General features: G+C 50.6%; 1 protein-coding gene across 1 annotated transcript in view; it reads left to right on the top strand.

Moving 5' to 3' along the window:
* The window catches only part of hspg2 (heparan sulfate proteoglycan 2), a 643,156-nt gene that overhangs the window by 378,877 nt on the left and 249,103 nt on the right, over positions 1-15,176 (top strand). The window contains 1 exon segment of the mRNA XM_070860710.1: positions 9,890-9,948. Coding sequence (XP_070716811.1) covers positions 9,890-9,948 — 59 coding nt within the window.

The raw sequence follows: 15,176 nt of genomic DNA on the forward strand, positions 1-15,176 counted from the left end.
GTATCAGACTCGTGCAGAGAGGAGCTTGCTACGTGTCACACTAGTGCAGAGAGGAGCTTGCTACGTATTAGACTCGTGCAGAGAGGAGCTTGCTACATGTCACACTGGTGCAGAGAGGAGCTTGCTACGTGTCACACTGGTGCAGAGAGGAGCTTGCTACGTGTCACACTCGTGCAGAGAGGAGCTTGCTACGTATTAGACTCGTGCAGAGAGGAGCTTGCTACGTCTCAGACTAGTGCAGAGAGGAGCTTGCTACGTGTCACACTGGTGCAGAGAGGAGCTTGCTACGTGTCACACTGGTGCAGAGAGGAGCTTGCTGCGTGTCACACTGGTGCAGAGAGGAGCTTGCTGCGTGTCACACTGGTGCAGAGAGGAGCTTGCTGCGTGTCACACTAGTGCAGAGAGGAGCTTGCTACGTGTCACACTCGTGCAGAGAGGAGCTTGCTACGTGTCACACTCGTGCACAGAGGAGCTTGCTACGTGTCACACTCGTGCGGAGAGGAGCTTGCTAGGTGTCACACTAGTGCAGAGAGGAGCTTGCCAAGTGTTAGACTAGTGCAGAGAGGAGCTTGCTACGTGTCACACTAGTGCAGAGAGGAGCTTGCTACGTGTCACACTCGTGCACAGAGGAGCTTGCTACGTGTCACACGAGTGCAGAGAGGAGCTTGCTGCGTGTCACACTTGTGCAGTGAGGAGCTTGCTGCGTGTCACACTTCTGCAGAGAGGAGCTTGCTACGTGTCACACTCGTGCACAGAGGAGCTTGCTACGTGTCACACGCGTGCAGAGAGGAGCTTGTTACGTGTTACACTAGTGCAGAAAGGAGCTTGCTACATGTCAGACTAGTGCAGAGGGGCTTGCTACGTGACACACTCGTGCAGAAAGGAGCTTGCTACGTGTCACACTCGTGCAGAGAGGAGCTTGCTACGTGTCACACTCGTGCAGAGAGGGGCTTGGTATGTGTCACACTAATGCATAGAGGAGCTTGCAACGTGTCACACTTGTGCAGAGAGGAGCTTGCTACGTGTTAGTCTAGTGCAGAGAGGAGCTTGCTACGTGTCACACTCGTGCAGAGAGGGGCTTGGTATGTGTCACATTGTCACACTGGTGCAGAGAGGAGCTTGCTACGTATTAGACTCGTGCAGAGAGGAGCTTGCTACTTATTAGACTCGTGCAGAGAGGAGCTTGCTACGTGTCACACTAGTGCAGAGAGGAGCTTGCTACGTGTCACACTAGTGCAGAGAAGAGCTTGCTACGTATTAGACTCGTGTAGAGAGGAGCTTGCTACGTGTCAGACTAGTGCAGAGAGGAGCTTGCTACGTGTCAGACTAGTGCAGAGAGGAGCTTGCTACGTGTCAGACTAGTGCAGAGAGGAGCTTGCTACATGTTAGACTAGTGCAGAGAGGAGCTTGCTGCGTGTTAGACTAGTGCAGAGAGGAACTTGCTACGTGTTGGACTAGTGCAGAGAGGAGCTTGCTTCGTGTCACACCAGTGCAGAGAGGAGCTTGCTACGTGTCAGACTAGTGCAGAGAGGAACTTGCTACGTGTCACACTAGTGCAGAGAGGAGCTTGCTACGTGTCACACTAGTGCAGAGAGGAGCTTGCTACGTCTTAGACTTGTGCAGAGAGGAGCTTGCTACGTGTCACACTAGTGCAGAGAGGAGCTTGCTATGTGTCACACTAATGCAGAGAGGAGCTTGCTACATGTCACACTCGTGCAGAGAGGAGCTTGCTACGTGTCACACTAGTGCAGAGAGGAGCTTGCTACGTGTCAGACTAGTGCAGAGAGGAGCTTGCTACGTGTCACACTCGTGCAGAGAGGAGCTTGCTGCGTGTCACACTTGTGCAGAGAGGAGCTTGCTGCGTGTCACACTCGTGCAGAGAGGAGCTTGCTGCGTGTCACACTCGTGCAGAGAGGAGCTTGCTGCGTGTCACACTCGTGCAGAGAGGAGCTTGCTGCGTGTCACACTCGTGCAGAGAGGAGCTTGCTACGTGTCACACTTGTGCACAGAGGAGCTTGCTACGTGTTACACGAGTGCAGAAAGGAGCTTGCTACGTGTCAGACTAGTGCAGAGAGGGGCTTGCTACGTGTCACATTAGTGCAGAGAGGGGCTTGCTACGTGTCACACTCGTGCAGAGGAGCTTGCTACGTGTCACACTCGTGCAGAGAGGAGCTTGCTACATGTTAGACTAGTGCACAGAGGAGCTAGGTACGTGTTAGACTAGTGCACAGAGGAGCTAGGAACGTGTCAGACTAGTGCAGAGAGGAGCTTGCTACGTGTCACACTGGTGCAGAGAGGAGCTTGCTACGTATCAGACTCGTGCAGAGAGGAGCTTGCTACGTGTCACACTAGTGCAGAGAGGAGCTTGCTACGTATTAGACTCGTGCAGAGAGGAGCTTGCTACATGTCACACTGGTGCAGAGAGGAGCTTGCTACGTGTCACATTGGTGCAGAGAGGAGCTTGCTACGTGTCACACTCGTGCAGAGAGGAGCTTGCTACGTATTAGACTCGTGCAGAGAGGAGCTTGCTACGTGTCAGACTAGTGCAGAGAGGAGCTTGCTACGTGTCACACTGGTGCAGAGAGGAGCTTGCTGCGTATCAGACTCGTGCAGAGAGGAGCTTGCTACGTGTCACACTAGTGCAGAGAGGAGCTTGCTACGTATTAGACTCGTGCAGAGAGGAGCTTGCTACATGTCACACTGGTGCAGAGAGGAGCTTGCTACGTGTCACACTGGTGCAGAGAGGAGCTTGCTACGTGTCACACTCGTGCAGAGAGGAGCTTGCTACGTGTCACACTAGTGCAGAGAGGAGCTTGCTACGTGTCACACTAGTGCAGAGAGGAGCTTGCTACGTGTCACACTGGTGCAGAGAGGAGCTTGCTACGTGTCACACTCGTGCAGAGAGGAGCTTGCTACGTGTCACACTCGTGCAGAGAGGAGCTTGCTACGTGTCACACTCGTGCAGAGAGGAGCTTGCTACGTGTCACACTCGTGCAGAGAGGAGCGTGCTACGTGTCACACTCGTGCAGAGAGGAGCTTGCTACGTGTTAGACTAGTGCAGAGAGGAGCTTGCTACGTGTCAGACTAGTGCAGAGAGGAGCTTGCTACGTGTCACACTGGTGCAGAGAGGAGCTTGCTACGTATCAGACTCGTGCAGAGAGGAGCTTGCTACGTGTCACACTAGTGCAGAGAGGAGCTTGCTACGTATTAGTCTCGTGCAGAGAGGAGCTTGCTACGTGTCACACTGGTGCAGAGAGGAGCTAGGTACGTGTCACACTTGTGCAGAGAGGAGCTTGCTATGTGTCACACTGGTGCAGAGAGGAGTTTGCTACGTGTCACACTAGTGCAGAGAGGAGCTTGCTACGTGTCACACTAGTGCAGAGAGGAGCTTGCTACGTGTCACACTGGTGCAGAGAGGAGCTTGCTACGTGTCACACTCGTGCAGAGAGGAGCTTGCTACGTGTCACACTCGTGCAGAGAGGAGCTTGCTACGTGTCACACTCGTGCAGAGAGGAGCTTGCTACGTGTCACACTCGTGCAGAGAGGAGCTTGCTACGTGTTAGACTAGTGCAGAGAGGAGCTTGCTACGTGTCAGACTAGTGCAGAGAGGAGCTTGCTACGTGTCACACTGGTGCAGAGAGGAGCTTGCTACGTATCAGACTCGTGCAGAGAGGAGCTTGCTACGTGTCACACTAGTGCAGAGAGGAGCTTGCTACGTATTAGACTCGTGCAGAGAGGAGCTTGCTACATGTCACACTGGTGCAGAGAGGAGCTTGCTACGTGTCACACTGGTGCAGAGAGGAGCTTGCTACGTGTCACACTCGTGCAGAGAGGAGCTTGCTACGTATTAGACTCGTGCAGAGAGGAGCTTGCTACGTCTCAGACTAGTGCAGAGAGGAGCTTGCTACGTGTCACACTGGTGCAGAGAGGAGCTTGCTACGTGTCACACTGGTGCAGAGAGGAGCTTGCTGCGTGTCACACTGGTGCAGAGAGGAGCTTGCTGCGTGTCACACTGGTGCAGAGAGGAGCTTGCTGCGTGTCACACTAGTGCAGAGAGGAGCTTGCTACGTGTCACACTCGTGCAGAGAGGAGCTTGCTACGTGTCACACTCGTGCACAGAGGAGCTTGCTACGTGTCACACTCGTGCGGAGAGGAGCTTGCTAGGTGTCACACTAGTGCAGAGAGGAGCTTGCCAAGTGTTAGACTAGTGCAGAGAGGAGCTTGCTACGTGTCACACTAGTGCAGAGAGGAGCTTGCTACGTGTCACACTCGTGCACAGAGGAGCTTGCTACGTGTCACACGAGTGCAGAGAGGAGCTTGCTGCGTGTCACACTTGTGCAGTGAGGAGCTTGCTGCGTGTCACACTTCTGCAGAGAGGAGCTTGCTACGTGTCACACTCGTGCACAGAGGAGCTTGCTACGTGTCACACGCGTGCAGAGAGGAGCTTGTTACGTGTTACACTAGTGCAGAAAGGAGCTTGCTACATGTCAGACTAGTGCAGAGGGGCTTGCTACGTGACACACTCGTGCAGAAAGGAGCTTGCTACGTGTCACACTCGTGCAGAGAGGAGCTTGCTACGTGTCACACTCGTGCAGAGAGGGGCTTGGTATGTGTCACACTAATGCATAGAGGAGCTTGCAACGTGTCACACTTGTGCAGAGAGGAGCTTGCTACGTGTTAGTCTAGTGCAGAGAGGAGCTTGCTACGTGTCACACTCGTGCAGAGAGGGGCTTGGTATGTGTCACACTAGTGCAGAGAGGAGCTTGGTACGTGTCACACTCGTGCACAGAGGAGCTTGCTACGTGTCACATTGTCACACTGGTGCAGAGAGGAGCTTGCTACGTATTAGACTCGTGCAGAGAGGAGCTTGCTACTTATTAGACTCGTGCAGAGAGGAGCTTGCTACGTGTCACACTAGTGCAGAGAGGAGCTTGCTACGTGTCACACTAGTGCAGAGAAGAGCTTGCTACGTATTAGACTCGTGTAGAGAGGAGCTTGCTACGTGTCAGACTAGTGCAGAGAGGAGCTTGCTACGTGTCAGACTAGTGCAGAGAGGAGCTTGCTACATGTTAGACTAGTGCAGAGAGGAGCTTGCTGCGTGTTAGACTAGTGCAGAGAGGAACTTGCTACGTGTTGGACTAGTGCAGAGAGGAGCTTGCTTCGTGTCACACCAGTGCAGAGAGGAGCTTGCTACGTGTCAGACTAGTGCAGAGAGGAACTTGCTACGTGTCACACTAGTGCAGAGAGGAGCTTGCTACGTGTCACACTAGTGCAGAGAGGAGCTTGCTACGTCTTAGACTTGTGCAGAGAGGAGCTTGCTACGTGTCACACTAGTGCAGAGAGGAGCTTGCTATGTGTCACACTAGTGCAGAGAGGAGCTTGCTACATGTCACACTCGTGCAGAGAGGAGCTTGCTACGTGTCACACTAGTGCAGAGAGGAGCTTGCTACGTGTCACACTCGTGCAGAGAGGAGCTTGCTACGTATTAGACTCGTGCAGAGAGGAGCTTGCTACGTGTCAGACTAGTGCAGAGAGGAGCTTGCTACGTGTCACACTAGTGCAGAGAGGAGCTTGGTACGTGTCACACTCGTGCAGAGAGGAGCTTGCTTGGTGTCACACTGGTGCAGAGAGGAGCTTGCGAATTGTTAGACTAGTGCAGAGAGGAGCTTGCTACGTGTCACACTCGTGCAGAGAGGAGCTTGCTTGGTGTCACACTAGTGCAGAGAGGAGCTTGCGAAGTGTTAGACTAGTGCAGAGAGGAGCTTGCTACGTGTCACACTAGTGCAGAGAAGAACTTGCTACGTGTCACACTAGTGCAGAGCGGAGCTTGCTACGTGTCACACTAGTGCAGAGAGGAGCTTGCTACGTGTCACACTCGTGCAGAGAGGAGCTTACTACGTGTCACACTAGTGCAGAGAGAAGCTTGCTTGGTGTCACACTGGTGCAGAGAGGAGCTTGCGAAGTGTTAGACTAGTGCAGAGAGGAGCTTGCTACATGTCACACCCGTGCAGAGAGGAGCTTGCTTGGTGTCACACTAGTGCAGAGAGGAGCTTGCTACGTGTCACACTAGTGCAGAGAGGAGCTTGCTACGTGTCACACTAGTGCAGAGAGGAGCTTGCTACGTGTCGGACTAGTGCAGAGAGGAGCTTGCTACGTGTCACACTAGTGCAGAGAGGAGCTTGCTGCGTGTCACACTAGTGCAGAGAGGAGCTTGCTACATGTTAGACTAGTGCAGATAGGAGCTTGCTACGTGTTAGACTAGTGCAGAGAGGAGCTTGCTACGTGTCACACTCGTGCAGAGAGGAGCTTGCTACGTGTCACACTAGTGCAGAGAGGAGCTTGCTACGTGTTAGACTAGTGCAGAGAGGAGCTTGCTACGTGTCACACTAGTGCAGAGAGGAACTTGCTACGTGTCACACTAGTGCAGAGAGGAGCTTGCTACGTGTCACACTGGTGCAGAGAGGAGCTTGCTACGTGTCACACTGGTGCAGAGAGGAGCTTGCTACGTGTCACACTGGTGCAGAGAGGAGCTTGCTGCGTGTCACACTGGTGCAGAGAGGAGCTTGCTGCGTGTCACACTGGTGCAGAGAGGAGCTTGCTGCGTGTCACACTAGTGCAGAGAGGAGCTTGCTACGTGTCACACTCGTGCAGAGAGGAGCTTGCTACGTGTCACACTCGTGCACAGAGGAGCTTGCTACGTGTCACACTCGTGCGGAGAGGAGCTTGCTAGGTGTCACACTAGTGCAGAGAGGAGCTTGCCAAGTGTTAGACTAGTGCAGAGAGGAGCTTGCTACGTGTCACACTAGTGCAGAGAGGAGCTTGCTACGTGTCACACTCGTGCACAGAGGAGCTTGCTACGTGTCACACGAGTGCAGAGAGGAGCTTGCTGCGTGTCACACTTGTGCAGTGAGGAGCTTGCTGCGTGTCACACTTGTGCAGAGAGGAGCTTGCTACGTGTCACACTCGTGCACAGAGGAGCTTGCTACGTGTTACACTAGTGCAGAAAGGAGGTTGCTACATGTCAGACTAGTGCAGAGGGGCTTGCTACGTGTCACACTCGTGCAGAAAGGGGCTTGCTACGTGTCACACTCGTGCAGAAAGGAGCTTGCTACGTGTCACACTCGTGCAGAGAGGAGCTTGCTACGTGTCACACTCGTGCAGAGAGGGGCTTGGTATGTGTCACACTAATGCATAGAGGAGCTTGCAACGTGTCACACTTGTGCAGAGAGGAGCTTGCTACGTGTTAGTCTAGTGCAGAGAGGAGCTTGCTACGTGTCACACTCGTGCAGAGAGGGGCTTGGTATGTGTCACACTAGTGCAGAGAGGAGCTTGGTACGTGTCACACTCGTGCACAGAGGAGCTTGCTACGTGTCACACTAGTGCAGAGAGGAGCTTGCTACGTGTCACACTAGTGCAGAGAGGAGCTTGCTACGTGTCACACTCGTGCAGAGAGGAGCTTGCTACGTGTTAGACTAGTGCAGAGAGGAGCTTGCTACGTGTCACACTAGTGCAGAGAAGAACTTGCTACGTGTCACACTAGTGCAGAGCGGAGCTTGCTACGTGTCACACTAGTGCAGAGAGGAGCTTGCTACGTGTCACACTCGTGCAGAGAGGAGCTTACTACGTGTCACACTAGTGCAGAGAGAAGCTTGCTTGGTGTCACACTGGTGCAGAGAGGAGCTTGCGAAGTGTTAGACTAGTGCAGAGAGGAGCTTGCTACATGTCACACCCGTGCAGAGAGGAGCTTGCTTGGTGTCACACTAGTGCAGAGAGGAGCTTGCTACGTGTCACACTAGTGCAGAGAGGAGCTTGCTACGTGTCACACTAGTGCAGAGAGGAGCTTGCTACGTGTCGGACTAGTGCAGAGAGGAGCTTGCTACGTGTCACACTAGTGCAGAGAGGAGCTTGCTGCGTGCCACACTAGTGCAGAGAGGAGCTTGCTACATGTTAGACTAGTGCAGATAGGAGCTTGCTACGTGTTAGACTAGTGCAGAGAGGAGCTTGCTACGTGTCACACTCGTGCAGAGAGGAGCTTGCTACGTGTCACACTAGTGCAGAGAGGAGCTTGCTACGTGTTAGACTAGTGCAGAGAGGAGCTTGCTACGTGTCACACTAGTGCAGAGAGGAACTTGCTACGTGTCACACTAGTGCAGAGAGGAGCTTGCTACGTGTCACACTGGTGCAGAGAGGAGCTTGCGAAGTGTTAGACTAGTGCAGAGAGGAGCTTGCTACGTGTCACACTCGTGCAGAGAGGAGCTTGCTTGGTGTCACACTGGTGCAGAGAGGAGCTTGCGAAGTGTTAGACTAGTGCAGAGAGGAGCTTGCTTGGTGTCACACTACTGCAGAAAGGATCTTGCTACGTGTCACACTCGTGCAGAGAGGAGCTTGCTACGTATTAGACTCGTGCAGAGAGGAGCTTGCTACGTGTCAGACTAGTGCAGAGAGGAGCTTGCTACGTGTCACACTTGTGCAGAGAGGAGCTTGCTACGTATTAGACTCGTGCAGAGAGGAGCTTGCGACGTGTCAGACTAGTGCAGAGAGGAGCTTGCTATGTGTCACACTGGTGCAGAGAGGAGCTTGCTACGTGTCACACTAGTGCAGAGAGGAGCTTGCTACGTGTTGGACTAGTGCAGAGAGGAGCTTGCTACGTGTTAGACTAGTGCAGAGAGGAGCTTGCTACGTGTTAGACTAGTGCAGAGAGGAGCTTGCTACGTGTTAGACTAGTGCAGAGAGGAGCTTGCTCCGTGTTAGACTCGTGCAGAGATGAGCTTGCTACGTGTCACTCTGGTGCAGAGAGGAGCTTGCTATGTATTAGACTCGTGCAGAGAGGAGCTTGCTACGTGTCACACTCGTGCAGAGAGGAACTTGCTACGTGTCACACTAGTGCAGAGAGGAGCTTGCTACGTGTTAGACTAGTGCAGAGAGGAGCTTGCTATGTGTCAGACTAGTGCAGAGAGAAGCTTGCTACGTGTTGGACTAGTGCACAGAGGAGCTTGCTACGTGTTACACTAGTGCAGAGAGGAGCTTGCTACGTGTCACACTGGTGCAGATAGGCGCTTGCTACGTGTTAGACTAGTGCAGAGAGGAGCTTGCTACGTGTGACACTAGTGCAGAGAGGAGCTTGCTACGTGTTAGACTAGTGCAGGGAGGAGCTTGCTACGTGTTCGACTGGTGCAGAGAGGAGCTTGCTACGTGTTAGACTAGTGCAGAGAGGAGCTTGCTACGTGTTAGACTAGTGCAGAGAGGAGCTTGCTATGTGTCAGACTAGTGCAGAGAGGAGCTTGCTACGTGTTGGACTAGTGCAGAGAGGAGCTTGCTACGTGTTACACTAGTGCAGAGAGGAGCTTGCTACGTGTTAGACTGGTGCAGAGAGGAGCTTGCTACGTGTTGGACTAGTGCAGAGAGGAGCTTGCTACGTGTCACACTAGTGCAGAGAGGAGCTTGCTACGTGTCACACTGGTGCAGAGAGGAACTTGCTACGTGTTACACTAGTGCAGAAAGGAACTTGCTACGTGTCACACTAGTGCAGAGAGGAGCTTGCTACGTGTCACACTAGTGCAGAGAGGAGCTTGCTACGTGTCACACTAGTGCAGAGAGGAGCTTGCTACGTGTTACACTAGTGCAGAGAGGAGCTTGCTCCGTGTCACACTAGTGCAGAGAGGAGCTTGCTACGTGTTGGACTCGTGCAGAGAGGAGCTTCCTGTGTGGCGTGTTGGGACCATGCTGGTAGTTTTCACTCTTGTAGTTGAGTGGCGATGTTCAGTGGTACAGGGCAGTGTCACTCACCATTAACCTGTCATTACTTTGCTGCACTGCATGATGTGGAATGGTGATACTGACGGCCTGCTCTGATATTGCCTCAAGCGGTAACATTTGGTTTCATTTCCAGCTGTGCTCCTGGCTATTCTGGCAATCCAAGAATCCCTGGACAGAAGTGTCATCCAGCAGGTACGTTGGCAGTAAGCCCTGAGAGACGAAGGGTTTGTATCATTAGGTTTGCAAACTGTCTGCATGAAATTGTTGAGCATAATCGATATAAGAAGATAAGAAATAGGAGCAGGAGTCGGCCATTCGGTCCCTCGAGACTGCTCCGCCATTTAATATGATCATGGCTGATCCGATCATGGACTCAGCTCCACTTCCCTGCCCGCTCCCCATAACCCCTTTTCGGTTAAGATACGCAAAAGATCTGCAGGCTACTCTTTGCATCCAACATTCTTTCGGAAAGACAAACCACACGAAGGACCTGGATTTGCAAAGATCAAAACCAGTCTCAGAACATGGATCGGATTTTTAAACGAGTTGGATTTCTGAATCCTGCACACTATAACCCACCACTCATACCCTGCCCCCTGATTCATTCCCCGCTCAGATTTCTGCGTGACATTGCCTGCTGCTGAAGAAACCCAATGCGTCACGGTCTTTAAATCAGTCTGAGCGCGCACCGACAGGTGTGTCTTTGATCTGGGTCCTTGATCCTCTACACATTATACTCACCAACCCGTTCTAATGTTTATTCTAACCACGTTGCACATCTGTGTCTCTGTCTCACACTCTCTCACACACAACATACATACATATCTACACCATGGCAACTCAACATTGCTGGTTACAGGGCTTTCAGGCGGGATGGAGCGGGGGATCGCAGTATAAATTAAAGAAACAATTACAGCTGTGAGGAGGGATGAAATGGTTGAGGGATCATCAAACGAGGCCATATGGGTTGAATTGAAGAACAGAAAATGGGCGATCACACTGCTGGGAGTGTACAATAGATCCCCAAGCAGTCAGAGGGAGATAGAAGAACAAATATGTGGGTAAATTGCTGCAATGTACAAAAACTATAAAGCTGTAATAGTGGGGGATTTCAACTACCCGAATATTAACTTGAAAAAAAGCAGTGTGAATGGTACAGAAGGTGCGCAATGCCTAAAATGCATTCAGGTGAATGTCTTTAGCCAGTATGTAACAAGCCCAACAATGGAGGGGGCGGTTCTGGACTTGGTTTTGGGGAATGAAGAGGGGCAGGTGGAAGGGGTATCAGTGGGAGAGCATTTTGGTGCTAGTGATCATAATTCAGTTAGATTTAGGGTAGTTATGGAAAAGGACAAACGTGGACCAGGAAAAAAAGTTCTCATCTGGAGTAAAGCCAATTTTGCTGAGCTGAGATGGGATTTGGCCCAAGTGGACAGGAAACGGCTACTTCATGGTAAGAATGTGGGAGGCATTCAAGGAGGAGATGCTGAGGGTACAGAACCTTAAAGAAAGAGGGTGGGGCTAACAAATCTAGAGTCCACTGGATGTCAAGAGACATACAGGGTAGGATAAAGAAACAAAGGGAAGCGTATAACAAATACCGAGAACTCAATACTGCAGAAACTCTAGAGGAGTATAAAAAGTGCAGGGCTGCAATTAAAAAAGATTTCAGGAGAGCAAAGAGAGAGCAGGAGAGATCTTGGCACGTAAAATCAGGGAAAACCCAAAGATCTTTTATCAATACATTAAGAGCAAGAGGATAACTAGAGAAGGATCTATTTGAGACAATAAAGGAAATTTGTGCGTGGAGGCAGAAGACGTGGGTAGGATTCTTAATGAATACGTTGCATCTGTTTTCAGAAAAGAGAGGGGCGATGCAGACTTTGCAATGAGGGAGGAGGAGTGTGAAATATTAGACAAGATAAAGTAGTGAGAGAGGAAGTATTAAGGAGCTTATCAGCTTTGAAAATGGATCCCCAGGCCCAGATGAAATGTATCCCAGGCTGTTAACAGAAGCAAAAGAGGAAATAGCAGAGGCTCTGACCATCATTTTCCAATCCTCTCTGGCTACAGGGGTGGTGCTGGAGGACTGCCAATGTTGTACCTTTGTTTAAAAAGGGAGAAAGAGATAGACCGAGTAATTACAGGTTAATCAGCCTAACCTCAGTGGTGGGAAAATTATTGAAAAAATCCTGAGGGACAGGATAAATCTTCATTTGGAATGACATGGATTAATCAAGACCAGTCAGCACGGATTTGTTAAGGGAAGGTCGTGTCTAACTAACATGATTTAATTTTTTGAGGAGGTTACCAGGAGGGTTGATGAAGGCAGTACGTATAAGGCTCTGTGCCTCAATGCGAGGAGTATTCATATTAAGGTGGACGAATTAACTGCGCAGGCAGCTATTAACGAATATGATATAATTGGGATTACGGAGCTATGGCTCCAGGGTGACCAAGGCTGGAACTCAATATCCAGGGGTATTCAACATTCAGGAAGGATAGACAGAAAGGAAAATGATTACCAATGCATCCACTATTTCTAGGGCCACTTCCTTAAGTACTTTGGGATGCAGTATAATGTGAATAAATTTGAGGTTCTCCACTTTGGTGACAAAAACATGAAGGCAGTATATTATCTGAATGGTGGTAGATTAGGAAAAGGGGAGGTGCAATGAGACCTGGGTGTCATGGTACATCAGTCATTGAAAGTGGGCATGCAGGTACAGCAGGCGGTGAAGAAGGCAAATGGCATGTTGGCCTTTATAGCTCGGGGATTTGAGTATAGGAGCAGGGAGGTCTTACTGCAGTTGTACAGGGCCTTGGTGAGGCCTCACCTGGAATATTGTGTTCAGTTTTGGTCTCCTAATCTGAGGAAGGATGTCCTTGCTATTGAGGGAGTGCAGCAAAGGTTCACCAGACTGTTATCTGGGATGGCAGGACTGACATATGAGGAGAGACTGGATCGACTGGACCTGTATTCACTGGAGTTTAGAAGGATGAGAGAGGATCTCATAGAAACATATAAAATTCTGACGAGACTGGACAGGTTAGATGCAGGAAGAATGTTCCCGATGTTGGGGAAGTCCAGAACCAAGGGTCACAGTCTAAGGATAAGAGGTAAGCCATTTAGGACCGAGATGAGGAGAAACCTCTTCACTGAGAGAGTTGTTAACCTGTGGAATTCTCTACCGCGGAGAGTTGTTGATGTCAGTTCGTTAGATATATTCAAGCGGGAGTTAGATATGGCCCTTACGGCTAAAGGGATCAAGGGGTATGGAGAGAAAGCAGGAAAGGGGTACTGAGGTGAATGATGAGCCATGATCTTATTGAATGGTGGTGCAGGCTAGAAGGGCCGAATGGCCTACTCCTGCACCTATTTTCTATGGTTCTATGTTTCTAGTGTATGTGGATTTTAGCAAGGCTTTTGATAATGTCCCACATGACAGACTGGTCACGAAGGTAAAAGCCCATGGGATCCAGGGTAAAGTGGCAAGTTGGATCCAAAATTGGCTCAGAGACAGGAAACAAAGGGTAATGGTTGATGGGTATTTTTGTGACTGGAAGGCTGTATCCAGTGGGGTTCCGCAGGGCTCAGTGCTGGGTCCCTTGCTTTTTATGGTGTATATCAATGACTTGGACTTGAATGTTGGGGGTATGATTAAGAAGTTTGCAGATGACACTAAAATAGGCTGTGTGGTTGATAAAGAAGAAGAAAGCTGTGGACTACAGGAAGATATCAATGCATTGGTCAGGTGGGCAGAACAGTGGCAAATGGAATTCAAGCTGGATAAGTGTGAGGTAATGCATTTGGGGAGGCCAACAAGGCAAGGGAATACACATTAAATGGCAGGACACTGAAAAGTGTAGAGGAACAAAGGGACCTTGGAGTGCAGGTCCACAGATCCCTGAAGGTAGCAGGCCAGGTAGATAAGGTGGTTAAGTAGTCATACGGAATACTTGCCTTTATTAATTGAGGCATGGAATACAAGAGCAAGGAGGTTATGCTTGAACTATATAAAACACTGGTTAGGCCGCAGCTGGAGTACTGTGTGCAGTTCTGGTCATCACATTACAGGAAAGATGTGATTGCACTGGAAAGGGTGCAGAGGAGATTTACAAGAATGTTGCCTGGACTGCAGAATTTTGGCTATGAGGAAAGATTGGAGATGCTGGGTCTGTTTTCTTTGGAACGGAGGAGGCTGAGGGGAGACCTTATTGAGGTGTATAAAATTATGAGCAGCCTGGATAGAATGGATAGGAAGGACCTGTTTCCCTTGACAGAGGGGTCAACAACCAGGGGGCATAGATTTAAAGTAATTGGGGGGAGGTTTAGAGGGGATTTGAGGGGAAATGTCTTCACCCAAAGGGAGGTAGAGACAGAAACTCTCACCACATTTAAACAATACTTGGATGTGCACTTAAAGTGCTGTAACCTACAGGGCTACGGACCCAGAGCTGGAAAGTGGGATTAGGTTGGATAGCTCTTGGTCGGCCGGCGCGGACACGATGGGCCGAAATGGCCTCCTTTTGTGCTGTAAATTTCTATGATTCAGGCACACCTGGTTTGACTAAATGCTATAGTTCAGGACCTCAGACAATTGGATGCAGCAAGCTGGCTTTAACATTTACATCGCCCAGTCACGGGCCCCTTTTGTTGTCGCAATCCTTTGAGTATTTTCAACCTGCGTATACAACACGCTATCTTTCCCCTCCCTCCTCTCACCCTGCATTTCTCTTCTGACAACTGGAAGCTTTCGACTCATCCATTCTTTAAATGCTCGTACTCTGTCTGTGCTGCACCCGCCCCTCTGCACAAAGCCTCATACACTCCGAGTGGTGAAGGCTGCCTTCCTGACCATGGACCATAAAGCTCTTCAAACGCCAGTCCCGGAGATGTTTCTCCCCAAATTCATCATTGTCATCCATGTGCATTTATCTCGTATCTGTAATGTAGGAACATTTCCCACAACCCTAAGCTGACGGAGGAGACATTAGGGAGGGTGACTAAAATCTCGGTCAAAGAAGTAGGTTTGAATGAGGCTCTTGACGGAGGGAGCGAGGCAGATCAATTTCAGGAGGCAATTCCAGAGCACAGGTCTCCGACAGGTGAAGGTACTGGTGTGGAGGGGCGTCGGTGCACAAGTGTCCCGAGTCAGGGAAACACAGAGTTCACTGAGGGTTTTAGGGCTGGAGGTTAGAGAGATAAGGAGAGCGGAGAAGGCATGTAATGAGTGCGTGGGTGTTGATCTCCATTCAAAAACAGAAGAACATGCCTTTGTGCAAATAACCTGACACTCGTCCCTGAAGGTGCTCTGCACTGACGCAAGATAAATGGTTTGCTTATTCAGAGATCTGGCACAGATGCAATTGGCCAAATGGTCTCCTTCTGCAATATAATCTATAATTCTAAGACACTG

The sequence above is a fragment of the Pristiophorus japonicus genome, chromosome 18 (genome assembly GCF_044704955.1).
Source record: "Pristiophorus japonicus isolate sPriJap1 chromosome 18, sPriJap1.hap1, whole genome shotgun sequence".
Taxonomy (NCBI): domain Eukaryota; kingdom Metazoa; phylum Chordata; class Chondrichthyes; family Pristiophoridae; genus Pristiophorus; species Pristiophorus japonicus.